Source organism: Plecotus auritus (genome assembly GCF_963455305.1).
Source record: "Plecotus auritus genome assembly, chromosome: 1".
Classification (NCBI taxonomy): Eukaryota; Metazoa; Chordata; class Mammalia; order Chiroptera; family Vespertilionidae; genus Plecotus; species Plecotus auritus.
Window position 1 is genome coordinate 240,704,131 of NC_137770.1, and position 13,305 is coordinate 240,717,435.

A 13,305-nucleotide genomic window follows, 5' to 3' on the forward strand; every position below is an offset into this window, starting at 1 on the left:
CTTATTAGTTTTGGATGTTTGCAGTCCAAGATCAGGATGCCAGCATGGTTGAGGGCCCCCTTCAGGGTTAGTCCATAGTTATTATTTTATGCATGAGGAACCTGAGGGAAGTCATTTAGCTTACCGAAGGTCATACAAGTAGTATCTGGCAAAACCAGAATATTTATCAAACCCCTGTGGTGTCACGGAACTGTGATGGATAACAGGCATAGAAGAGGAGAACAGAACATGTCTGGTTCTTGCCCTCCTAAAGTTTATGGCCATTGTCAACCAAACACACAGTCACACTTGAATATAGTGACTCCATTTTATTTCTTCACTCTTTACTCACCATGAAGCAAGTAATATAACCCTTCCCAGGTTCTCAGCCTTTCCTGTCCCCCCGCCCCCCCCCCCCTTTTGTGTGTGTGTGTGTGTGTGTGTGTGTGTGTGTACGTACATTGGTCCTCCAGCCAACCAGTGGAGAGTTGATCAGGGTAAATGTGAGGCAGAAGAGTAAGAAGCTAGAAAAATTCCTTGGCAAGTAATATGGGGAAACAGACAACTGAACACACTGGCTGAAAAATTTACAGCCAGATACAGAAGGTCACGTCCCTAGAGATAACATCTAGGCCTCAGTAATATTTCAGCTCCAGGCCCAGAAAAGCAGCAAAACCAGGTGGACGATGCCAGGACTAGATACAATGGTGCTGACCAATCAGCAGAGACCCCAACCCTTAAAGGTCACATCTGGAAAACTGATGAATATTCTGTTGAAACCCTCTGCTGAGACCTCCCCTAGAATTCCCACTACCCTGTAAAAGCGAGATAAAAGCGCTCAAGATAAAGGGCTCGAACCTTTCCCCTCCCCCCCATCTTCTCCACAAGCGTGCATCTCTCTCTTGTTTTTTTAATTTTCTTTATTGATTACGGTATTACATATGTGTCCTTATGTTCCCCACCCCCAAGCGTGCATCTCTTAAACTTTAAGGGACCCCTCAAGACTTGCAACTAGGAGAGCAACGGGCAGTGGCAGCTGGTCCCTAGTGAACCCCTAAACCTGCCCCCAAGGTCCCTTTTCTCTGACTTCTTCCCAGTGAGCTAAAGCAGCCCTTCCGCTGTTCATTTCTTTGCTGTAACATTTCTAGACAAAGCAGTCCCACCTGTTCGCTCTCCTGTTGCTTCTTCTATCCTACACCCTTCCTTGTCTCACTCTCCCCAACTTTAATAAACGTCCTCTCGACATCACCAAGACTCGTGTTGTGAAATGTTCCTGCAGGAAGTCAAGAACCCACACACTACCAGCAGCACTAGGCAGACCTTGTCTGGGCCAGGTCCCCTTTCAGGTAAGACATGGTGCCCATAAACTGGGCTTCCTGGTCTGGAGGGCTGGGGTGGGGACCAGGTGACCTGTGGGAGACAGACATCGATGTTTCTTTTAGCAATATAGGCGAGAATAGGCCACATGCTAACCTGACTAGCTCAGGGAAGGCTGCATGGCAGGCTTGCAAACTCAAGAGACCTAAAGGAAACCCAAAGGATGGTCTGAAATTAAAACTTTTTAAAACTAAAAGCAGTTTATGGTGGGTAGTTAAGTCCTAGGCCGGGATCTTCCCTGACAAAGGTCAATCTTTACCTTAACTGAGCCTGTCTATTGTCTTTTTGCATCGACACTAGCATATTTTTGGAATGTGAAAGTAATTTTCCTTTTCTCCGGACCCCTCAAAGCACAGGCACTACTCTTGCAGAGACCACCAATCCCCTCATTGTCATCGAGTTAATTGTTGACTGTTAACTACCCTGCGCCCGCCTACGTAAAAGAAGTATGTGCCTATCATTTTACTTTTTATCCAATCCCAGAGGTCTCCCGGCTTTGCTTTCTTCCACCTCCCTATTCTATCGCCAATGCATTTCATGGAACCCACTTACATCTCCTTTTGATTGTGCTGTATACAACGGGTGCAAACCTGCCATTCTCCAGCATTATCTCAGTCTGCTGATATTCTGCTTTCCAGCATTTGTGCACAGTTTGACTCAAATAAACTCACAAAACTTCGCAGATTTGAATGTTTCTTAGGTTGACCACAGTGATCTCCCTAAGGCTCCTTTCTTTCTGAGCTGCTGTTTAAAATGGACATGCCTCAAGGTTCTCAACCGCACCACCCTTCTGTGCCTATTCACGGTCCCCCACCGCCCAAGGCCTCTCTGACATCCCTGACCTGTCATTCCAGTGCTTGAGGCGCCTTCCCGCCTCCTCAATGCCCTGAAATTTTCTCCTTCTTGAAGCCTCCAGAATTCCAAGGCCCTTCCCTCCCTCCTGCCCCGGAGGACATGGTCGGAGATGCCCGGCGCCTTGATCCCTGCCCTGGCCCCAGACCCAAGCCCAGACGCAGGCGCCTGCCCTGAGCTGCCTGCTGGGGTAACGGGGGTCTGTGACCGGCCACTGGGAGGTCAGCCCTGGCTGGGGGAGACCCACACCTGGGAATGGCAGGAGGCCAAGGGCGGCTCAGGAGGACTGGGCCACGCACAGCACAGTCACCCTGGCACAGGGGCATCAGGGCCTAGGCGGGCAGGCAGCGCTCCCTGTCCTGCGGCGACCATTGTGCATGGCTGTCTTGGCCTCAAGGTCTGGTGGGCGTATGGGTCAGAGATGCGCCGAGAGCGCCCCTAAAACGACACCCCGTCTCCACAGATAATGTGTCTTATGTTGCAAAACAAACAAGAATAAGCCTTGGTTCCTTGCGGCGACACGCGAAGAGGGTAAGGAACGCACAGAGCGAAGGAGGGAGGTGGGAGCTCAGCCTGCGCCATGCGCCGGGTCACGTGGGCGGGGGGCCCGCATGGCGCCGGCCCGCGCGCCCCCGCGTCCCCACCGGCCGGGCTGTCCTGGTGCGCGCGCCGACGGGGCGGGCGCATGCGCAGGGGGGCGCGCCGCCTCTGCCCCGCGGCGAGGGAGTCTATGGAGAGGCGGCAGCCGCGGCTGCTGAGGCGGAGGCTGAGGCAGCGGCGATGGCGCCCTTCCCCGAAGAGGTGGACGTGTTCACCGCCCCGCACTGGCGGATGAAGCAGCTGGTGGGGCTGTACTGCGACAAGGTAACGGCGTGCGTGCGGGGCCCCTTGCTCCGGGCGGCGCGGGCGGCGGGGAGGAGCGGGCCGGTCCCTGGCGGCCTGGCCTGCGTCGCGCCCGCCGCCCCCGGGCCGCGCCGCCCCCATCGCAGATCGCGCCGATCGCCGCCTGCGTAGCTGTCAGCGCCGCGCTCGCCGCCCCGCAGCCTCCGACGTGCCCTCGGGGCGGGCGGCAGGGTCCTCCTGGCGGGGGGCGGCTTCCCGCGGCCGCGCCTGCCTCCTGCTCCAACGCCGGGAGAAAGAGGGGCACCGACCTCCCGGGACTCGGGGTCGGCCACCTGCGGTGGGCTTCCCCACAGCCCGGGGGTAGGCCGTGTCCGCCGCTGTCCCGCCTCCCGCATCACCACGGCCCCCGCAGTCCCCGCGGCCGGTTTGGGGGGCCCCCCAGTCCCTTTGCAAACACCCATCCATCCATCTTCCGAGCCTCACCCTTGCTTCCTGGCTCACGGGGAAGCTTCTCCAACCACCCCCAGGTCATTGAAGCCCCAGCTTTTCACTGGTTTGATTTGGGAGAAAACTCGGGTCCCTTGGCTTAGGAACTCTTCGTTTGTGGTTATTTTTTCGTGGCAACTTTTTATTGTCCCGAGGTCTTAACGCCTTGTGGATTTTGGAATTCTTGACGTGGGTTCGGATGAAAGGGGCCTCGGGAAAAGTTGGTTTCCCCGTGAGGACCTTTTTGGACTCTTAAGGGGTGCAGCCCAAGCTGAGCGAGCACTTTCGTGGAGATGGTTCAGGGCCTTTTGCTAAGGATTTTAAAACAATAGTAAGAGTCCTCTTTTTGGTCAGTTTACATTGGGCAAAGTCCATGTGGATATCCTGAAAACTTCGGGCAGTTGTGTTTCGCGTAGTAATGAACCAAATTAAAAAAAAAACAAACACAAAAACAACATTTAAAGTGTTGTTTAAGCACAGAAATCCACTCTTAGGAATTTTCAGAAGTTACATGGCGTTAAGCAGAACCGCCGTTAAGAGAGGAGTTCTCACAGCCCAGGGAAATGGTTGGAGGATGCCAGGGTGTTCATTGCTAGGCCACACTCAAAACCAAGCACTTAAAGGGCACCCACAACCATCCTTCCCTTCCCTTCCCTTCATTTTGAAAAGTAAAAAACAAAACAGCTCTAGCCGGTTTGGCTCAGTGGGTAGAGCGTCAGCCTGCGGACTGGAGGGTCCCAGGTTCGATTCCGGTCAAGGGCACAAGCCTGGGTTGTGGGCTCGATCCCCAGTGGGGGGCGTGCAGGAGGCAGCCTATCAGGGATTCTCTCTCATCATTGATGTTTCTCTCCTCCCTTTCTCTCTAAAATCAATAATATATATATATATTAAAAGAAACAAAACAAAAAAACCTGATTCAGATATAGGTTTAAACACCAAGGTATTCTAGGACAGTGCTTGTCAACCTTGGTTGCTTGTGAGGACCACCCCAGAAGCTGTTCAAAATTCTGATGCCTAAACCAGTAAAATCAGGATCTCTGCGGGTGGGACCCAGGCACCCGATGTACAGTCATGTGCACGTAATGACTTCCGTGTAGGAGGAACCGCATACACTACCTTGGTCCCCTAAGATGATCGTGTAACTGAAAAATTCCTGTGGCCCAGTGACATTGCAGTCTTTGTCCCCAGCGCGTTACTCACGCGTTTGTGGTGATGCTGCTGGGGACAGACCTATTGCCCTGCCAGTTGAGTGCAAGTATAGCACGTGAAATTCTGCACCGTACATGGTACTTGATAATAATAAACGACTCTGTTGCTGGTTTCTGTATTTATTATACTATACTTTTTATCGGTGTTTATTTATTTTTTTGAGTGTACCTTTTCTGCTTATAAAACAAGTTTGCTGTATGTCATGTCATGGCACATCTCTTGACTGCATTATTGTCTCTTGTGCTTGATTTAATCTTATGTTTTGTACAGTAACATGCTGTACAGGTTTGTAGCCTAGGAGCAATAGGCTATTATATACCATGTAGCCTAGGTGTCTAGTAGGCTGTATTAGATAGTACAACAATGAAATCGCTTAACGATGAAGGTATCGGAATGTAGCCCAATCGTTAAGGGGCGCATGACTGTATAATTTTAAGCTCCTAGGTGAGTCCAGTGTGCAGCCAAGGGTGAGAACCTCTGCTTATCCAGGAGAAGCATCAAGAATGGGTTAGCGGCCGTTAGTTAAGCTGAGGAACCCCTGATTTTTTGAGTTAGCTTACTTAGTGTTTTTAGCTTCTCGGACAGTATCCTTTAATTGCAGCAAAGAAAAAAAAAATGGGGAGGTTTTTTACTTTCCCAAAATCAAAAAGGAAAAGTTAGTGAGGACTGATGGATTCTGAAGAGTTCTCCATTTTAGATTTGGGGAGATGTAGTCCAGGGATCACCAGAAATGGTTATGAAAATTTTTGTGCCTGTGTACATTTCCCTAGGAGGTTTGTGGCCTTCATTGGATTTCTAAATGCTTGCTACTCTACTAAAATAATTAGGAATCCCAAATTTATTTAATTATATACTAGACTAACCAACCTTATTTAAAAATTTTAAAAAGTTAATCACTAGTTTTGTATGTCATTACCTGGTGATTGAGAATACTAGAACAAATTTGGAAAATACAGTGCCATTTCTAAAAACAATATTTGAGTCAAATAAGATTCTTTTTAGTTAAATGTTCCTCTTGCAATAACTAAAAAGCATTTTCTTTTTTGTTAATCCTGACCCAAGGATCTTATTTCCATTGATTTTTAGAGAGAGTGGAAGGGAGAGGGAGACACAGAGGGAGACACAGAGAGAGACATTGATGTGAGAGAGACACATAGATTGGTTGCCTCCTGAGCACGCCCCGGGGCCAGGGATCAAGCCTGCAACTGAGGTACAAGGTATGTGCTCTTTCTATCTACTGAGCCAAACTGGCTACGGTGGAATAATTTTCAATTTGATATATCATAAGTGAAAATCATCACCAATTCTGGACTAATTACAGGTAGTTAATGAGATTTAGTCATCAAGAAGATTAATAGTCCAATTTTCTGACCTGTGGATCAGAGACCTAGGTGATTTGGGGAGGGGGAGGGGAGGCTACATAAGAATTCTACATCCGGATTTCTTCTTGATGCTAATAGTTAATGGAACTCTCCTAGGACGTTTTTTGGGTAACTATCTTGGAAAAAATAAGTTTTTTGTAATGGCTGAATAGACTATTTGCAAACCCAAGTTTTGCCTTCACCATCTTTTGGTTTCATAGACCAGGGATATCCAACCCAAACAGCCTACATTAAAACTTTACAAAATGAGAACTAGTTTTTATACTCAAACTAAAAAGATACAAAGCATGCTATTTCACTGTATTCTAAATGTTGACTCTGTCCAGTAATTATAAAGAAGCAGCTGGGACTTGTAGGCCTAGGTTAGCTAGACCAAGTTTACATAAGCATCTAGTGATAGATCCAAATGAAAACCCAAGTCAGGATCTTGATTCCTAGTTTAATTTTCTGTGTATGAAATCAGAGTAGTTTCTGGAAAAAATTTTTGGTAGCAGTTTTTTATGAAATCTTTTTGCTAATTTACTGACCTTCCCAGTTGGGATAATTTTGGTGAACATTTGCATCAACTGACGTTCTTTTTCCAGTTTACTCCAATTCTTCAGTCTTTCCTCTAATCCTCAGAATTTAACAACATTAATTCTGCCAGTGAGTGTTGAGTTTCTTCTGTCAGTTGGCTGTATAGTAACTTGTGTTGGCGATGTGAGATGAGGTCCCAATTCTTAAGGAATTTACACTGAAACCCTTATGGTAGGATGGAAATCCGAATGCACAATAGTGGGAGCCAAGAGGTGTGTGGTCAGCTGTACATTAAAATGTTGGGACTGGTCTTAGAGTCTCCTCAGACTGGTTTCTGAGAACAAAGTAGGTGGTGGTTGTAGGTTGTACATGGTACAGAGATTCCCAGGCTTACACATAAGCCAGTTATAAAAAATTCTAGTGGTGGAGGCTTTATGGAATGCCCAAGTTTTTCAGGTATGAACATTAAAAGTGTCATCTACTTTATCATTTTATAAAGAAAGGACATTTTATGACCAAAGCAACTAAGGAGGAAGTAAGCTCAGAACAATTTGAACAGATTATTTTTTTAAATTAAACGAATGTAGCTTTATGAAGAATTCCTTTAGTTTTCCTTGTTTTTCTATTTCTTTGCATACCTGTAAAAAGTGTTACTGACTGGCATGGAGAAGATTGGTTTATTTGAGACAATGGTGAATTGAGAGCTAGGAGAGGAAGGACAAGGGTATTCAATGAGTTCTTACTACATGCTTATGTTATTTCCTTAAATCCTCACAAGAGCTCTGTGAGACAAGCATTATCCCTCATTTAAAGATGAAGAAACGGACTTAGTGGTTAAGTAACTTACCCAGCTCACTCAACTAGTAATTAGGAGAGCCTGAATTTTAATCTTAGGATTTTTCTCCCTTCTGAAGCCCATGTTTTGCATTACCTTACCGGTTCTGCTGTTTATTACTAGCTTTATGGTTTTATGCAAAACATTTTCCTAGTGAACCACAGTTGTTGTTTTTTTTCTATTTGTAGAGTTAGTTTGACCAGAGATAGTTGGGTTTCTTCATTATGTGTAAATCTCCCTTGACTAAAAGACAGCATTGTATGGCTGAGTAGACAAAAAGTAAAACCTTATTGGGTAATAATAGTGTTTGGGTTTTGTTATGCTATTTTCATAGCTATTTTTGAACTTATTATCTAGTATTTAAGTGACACACAACTTTTCAAATCAATTTGAAGCCAGGCTCTAAGATTTTAGGTTGTAGAATGCCTGAAACAGAGTCAGCTCTCAATTTTTAAGATATGGGAGGTATCATGTTACTGGTTATTACTATTTGTTGATTTAGGTGTATTGTGTTCTACATAGATTCTTCGTTGAATTTGCTAGGCATCAGAGTATACAAGTTTATAGGTCACTTAGGAACTTTTATAGCCTACTATAGAACATTGTTTTTCAAAGTGTATCCTATGACCCATTTGTGGGTCATTAAATCAATTTTGTGGGTCAGAAACAGCATTAAAAAATGAAATGGAAAAGTCAATATTAGAGTACATTACAAGTTAGGGAATATTGTTTGCTGAAATTTTTTGAAATGTTTGTGATGTGTGTGTGTGTCTAGATTGCAGTGTATTTTATACTAAGGATAATTAAACATATTTTAAAAACACTACTTTAGAGCAGCATTTCCCAACTGTAGCATTATTGACATTTTGGGACAGATGATTCTTTGTTGTGGGGGCTGTCCTGTAGGATGTTTAGCCCTATCCCAGACTTTTACCCACTAGAGGTCAGTATCACTTCTGCAGTGGTGACAATCCAGAAATGTCTCTGGACTTTGCCTGTAAGCTCCTGGGAGACAAAATCAACCCCCTAGGGAGAACTTTTGCTTTAGAGCTGGCATTCTTTTTAACTATTGGATCTGAAAAGATAACTTTATGATTGGAACTAACATTGTATCTTGTGGAAAGATCATAGATTTTAGAGTAATAGAGATTTATCTCTGTTTTGTTGTCTACTACCTGTCTGGTTTGGGTTATGTTCTCCGAGCCTCAGGTTTTTCACTTATAAAATGGGAAATAATAACTTTCTATGATTGTTGTAAGATAATATATAAAAATACTTTGTATAATATTTAGCACAGCATAGGCCTCAATATGTCCCAGATGTTATTAGTGTATGGGTTATTTTCTTTTCTCAATCAAACCTATATGTTTGACTAACTTTACAGAGGCCAAACAAAATTTTAAAAAACAACTCATAAACAGATTTTATAAGGTTAAATAGTTTATGTTCTGGTTATTTAAGTGCTAAATTTACTGACTTTAGTATCAGTTTTAAAACAGTTATTTTCAAGTGGAGAAAAACTAACTTGGGTAGTTTCAATAATGGTTTTGAACTAACTATAGAAATAACAGAAAAGCCCAAGTAAGGCTTACATAGGTTACAGTCTGTGTTCTTTAAATATATCATTAAATTTCACAAGAACCCTATATGGTAGTTAATATTGTTAGCCTTATTTTACAGATGAAGAAACCAAGGCACAGAGCAATTTGATGGCTTTTGCTGACAGAGATGGATTCATACCTAAGCAATCTGGCTCCAGAGTCAGCACTTTTAACCACTATTCTGGATTGACTCCACATATAACATAGAGAGTCCTTTTATATATGTGATTTGGTTTCAATCTGGATCCTGCACCTGGGCAGTTGGTCTTTAAATTTGAAAGATTTTTCTAATAGGTCAATGAGAATATATGCAGAATACTTTCCTTAACTCATATGAGGACTTTTTTCCCCCTTAATTGAGTTGAGAGAGAGGGGAATGCTGTGGGGAGTAGGGGAGCGAAAGATAAACATTGATTTGTTGTTCCACTTATTTATGCTTTCATTGGTTGATTCTTGTATGTGCCCTGACCTGGGATCGAACCCACAACTTTGGCATATTAGGATGACACTCTAACCAACTGAACTACCTGGCCAGGGCCTAGGACATTTTTTACCTTAAAAAAAAAAAATATATATATATATATATATATATATATATATATATATATATATATATATATATATATATTGATTTTAGAGAGGAAGAGAGAGGGAGGGATAGAAACTCAACAATGAGAATCATTGATTGGCTGCCTTCTGCATGCCCCCCACTGGGGATCAAGCAGGCAATCCACGCATGTGCCCTGCCCAAGAATTGAACTGTGACCTCCTGGTTCATAGGTCAATGCTCAACCACTGAGCCACACCGGTGGGGCATTTTTACTTTTTTTGCCATGCTTTTGTTCTTGTTTTTTAAAAATTTATAGCCATTTTTAATGCTTTCTTTTGATTTATCTCTTATTTCTACTAACTTATTTTAAATTAAAAAAAATAAAGTGACAAATGATAGTATTTGCTGAAATTAGACACTAGTGAATTTTGTTGTCATCTTATGCAACATTTTTTGGGATAAAAGTCTGCATTTGTTTTTGTGTGATTCAGTAGGTAACATTTGAAAAAATTAAAATAATATTTTAGGATGTGAAAATTATATGAAAGTCAAATTAAGTCCATAAATAAAGTTCTTTTGGAATACAGCCACACTTATTCGTATGACTATTTTTGTGTAACAACAGCTGAATTGCTTTGCAAAACTTTAAATATTTACTGCTTGGCTCTTCACAAAAAAAGTTGCCAACCCCTTTTCTAGATAATTTACTTACTTATTGTGGTTACTATTCATTGTCTTATTTCCCTTCACTTACATTATAGAATGTAATCCCTGTTACGGCAGAGATGTTGTTTTGTGTTAACTGAGGTATCCCAAGTGTCAGAAATAGTAGCTGGCTCATGGTAGCTGCTCATTAAATGTCTGAATAGAGTAAAAAAATGCATGAATTTATAAAGTTGAATGATTAATTTTCAAAATGATGATAGCTAACATTTACTAAGCACTAATTCATTTTAGTCTCACAGGGACCTTGTGAAGTAAACGTGTCATTATTATTACCATTTAACACCAAAAAGACACTAAGACATGGAGGGAGAAAATTAACTTACTTACAGTTACACAGCTAAATAAATGGTAGAACTGGGATTCGATCTTAGACTGACCATAGGTCTGGTTTTCTATAAATGACTCTTAATACCTAATCCATGCTTCCTTTTACAGAAGCTAAATTAATTCTCCTGTATAGGAGTATCTGTATTTAGCATATGTATATACTAATGGAATTTTGGGTTTGGCGGGAATTTAGTCTAATCACTTTTATTTAAAGAAACCGTAAATTTAATAAGTAAGTTAACCAAGTATAAGAGAGCTATTTTGCTATGTACAAACTAAATAATGCATTTTAATATTTATTGGTGCATATTTATGTGTATTTATTATGCCTTTCTTTTTAAATTTTTATTCAGCTTTCTAAAACCAACTTTTCCAACAACAACGATTTCCGTGCTCTTCTGCAGTCACTGTATGCTACTTTTAAGGAGTTCAAAATGCATGAGCAGATTGAAAATGAATACATTATTGGTTTGCTTCAACAACGCAGCCAGACCATTTATAATGTACATTCTGACAATAAACTCTCTGAGATGCTTAGCCTCTTTGAAAAGGGACTGAAGAATGTTAAGGTGAGTTGTAAAAATGGCTATTTTACTATCACAACTTGTGTCATCTTCTGCTATGTCATTGGTAAAACTTTTTAGCATTTTATAGTAAATGATGTTATGTTACAGAATAAAAATTTTGACACTTGTTAATAACTGTAAGGAAGACTTTACTCAGGGTTATTGTAGTGGGTTTCAACTCTGAATATAAAAGGAACAAGTGGGCATTTATAGCTAAAAGCAGAGTTGGAGCAGGAAAATGTATAAAGTTTTAAGAGAATAATACATTGGGTAGAATATTAGGAAACAATTGAATAAATTAGTTGAAAAAAGAAGAGATTAGTGAGAACTCCAAAGGGATAAAATATGCCCACATTTTGGAAGTTCATTATTTTGTAAATTTTCCACATTTTAAGTTTAGAGGGCTGATATAGAAGTGATAGATAAGTTACAGGCAGATGTGATCTTAATTCATATGGGGAAGAACTTTTTAGCAATTGTCTGGACTTACAGTGATTTACTGTAGTGAAAAATGTAGTGAACTCTCCTTGCCTTTAGAAGTTGATACCTTGTCTTTGGAAATGTATATGGTCTTCTGTAGGATAATGTAACATGTATTTTGAATTGCTTAGTGGAAGATACACTAGATGACTTTTTCAACCTTTTTCATCTCCTGGAACACATAAACTAATTACTAAAATTCTGTGGCACACCAAAAAATATAAAATAGGTATAAGTTTGATTCATTCATACTGGATGGCTCTTATTTGTGTTGGCTATTGTTATTTTTTATTTGACAATCTAAGGGAAAAGAGGTCAGTGCCTCTGACTAGTCAAGTATTGCATGGTTTAAAAATTTGGGGGGCATACCAGTTGAAAATCACTATCTTTAAAGGGTTAATGGCAAGAGTCCTATAGGCTCCTATGGACTACTTGGAGATATATTAAGAAAACTGATACAGAAATTACATAAATATATACATTAGAAATCAATAGAAGTTTTGAGCAAATACTTGCTATTTTTAGGTTCAAGATGGCCTTAAGACTTCTTTTATACTAAGAAAGTACAGAGACCACTTTGCTATTTGTTTGTGGGTTTTTTTTTTTTTTTTAAAGGTTTTATGTTGCATTTTAAATTGACTTCTTAGGACCAGGTACAGTGGAAATAATGAAGCAGAATTTTTACAGAATGCTTATTTTGTTTGTTTCTAGAATGAATATGAGCAGTTAAATTATGAGAAACAGCTGAAAGAGAGATTGGAGGCATTTACAAGAGATTTTCTTCCTCATATGAAAGAGGAAGAGGAGGTAAGCATAATTTTTCCTCCTTGTGATTTTGACTTATAAATTTTTAAAAATGTTATTTTGGGCTTGTTCTACCTCTCAGAGCACGCGCATGCCTTTTCTTCCCCCTTTTCTTCTCCCAGGGGTGTTACCTTTGCCTTTCCCTCTCCTAAGCTCCTAGGACCCTTATTCTGCCTCTATTACTTGTTTCCCGAGCCTATGCATTCCTGCTGGCTCACTTCTGTTACTTCTGTGACTTTCCAAATAAACTTTCTCTTATATTTTGAAAGATAAATAAATAAATAAATAAATAAATAAATAAATAAATAAATAAAATGTTATTTTGCCTTTGATTCTTCAAAATAATACATAGGAAGATAAGCCACCAGTTTATTTTCAGAAATGAAGAAAAACCCTAGAGAAAAAGGCAATCTTTTTTTTTTTTAAACCTCAGAAAGGTTGTTGCTTTTCATTGAATGAATTATTTAATTTATTCAATATTTATTTTCTTACAATGAAATTGGCACTATATTGAATGTTCATAACTTTTTTTGTCACCCTAATGCATTTTGAGAACTTTCAGAGGATGCTTTAAACTTGTCCTGTATTTCCAGGCTAATAAAGAATTTTTAGTGTTCTTTTTTTAGTAGTGGATTTTAGTAATTAAAAGATGGTGTTAAACTTATCCATCTTATGCCTAGTATACATGTATTAGGATATCACTGAACGGAAGAGCAACATATTTTCTCATTCTCTTCTTTCTCTGAAGTGGGATGGGCACACTCTTCTTTGA

At 41.1% G+C, this 13,305-nt stretch overlaps 1 protein-coding gene across 1 annotated transcript in view; it reads left to right on the plus strand.

The window, feature by feature from the left end:
* Window positions 1-2,973: 2,973 nt before the first annotated feature.
* Window positions 2,974-13,305, plus strand: part of FBXL5 (F-box and leucine rich repeat protein 5) — a 31,185-nt gene continuing 20,853 nt past the window's right edge. The window contains exons 1-3 of the mRNA XM_080667997.1: window positions 2,974-3,072; window positions 11,037-11,252; window positions 12,441-12,536. Coding sequence (XP_080524123.1) covers window positions 2,989-3,072; window positions 11,037-11,252; window positions 12,441-12,536 — 396 coding nt within the window. The 5' untranslated portion in view covers window positions 2,974-2,988. The remainder of the gene's footprint in view (window positions 3,073-11,036; window positions 11,253-12,440; window positions 12,537-13,305) is intronic.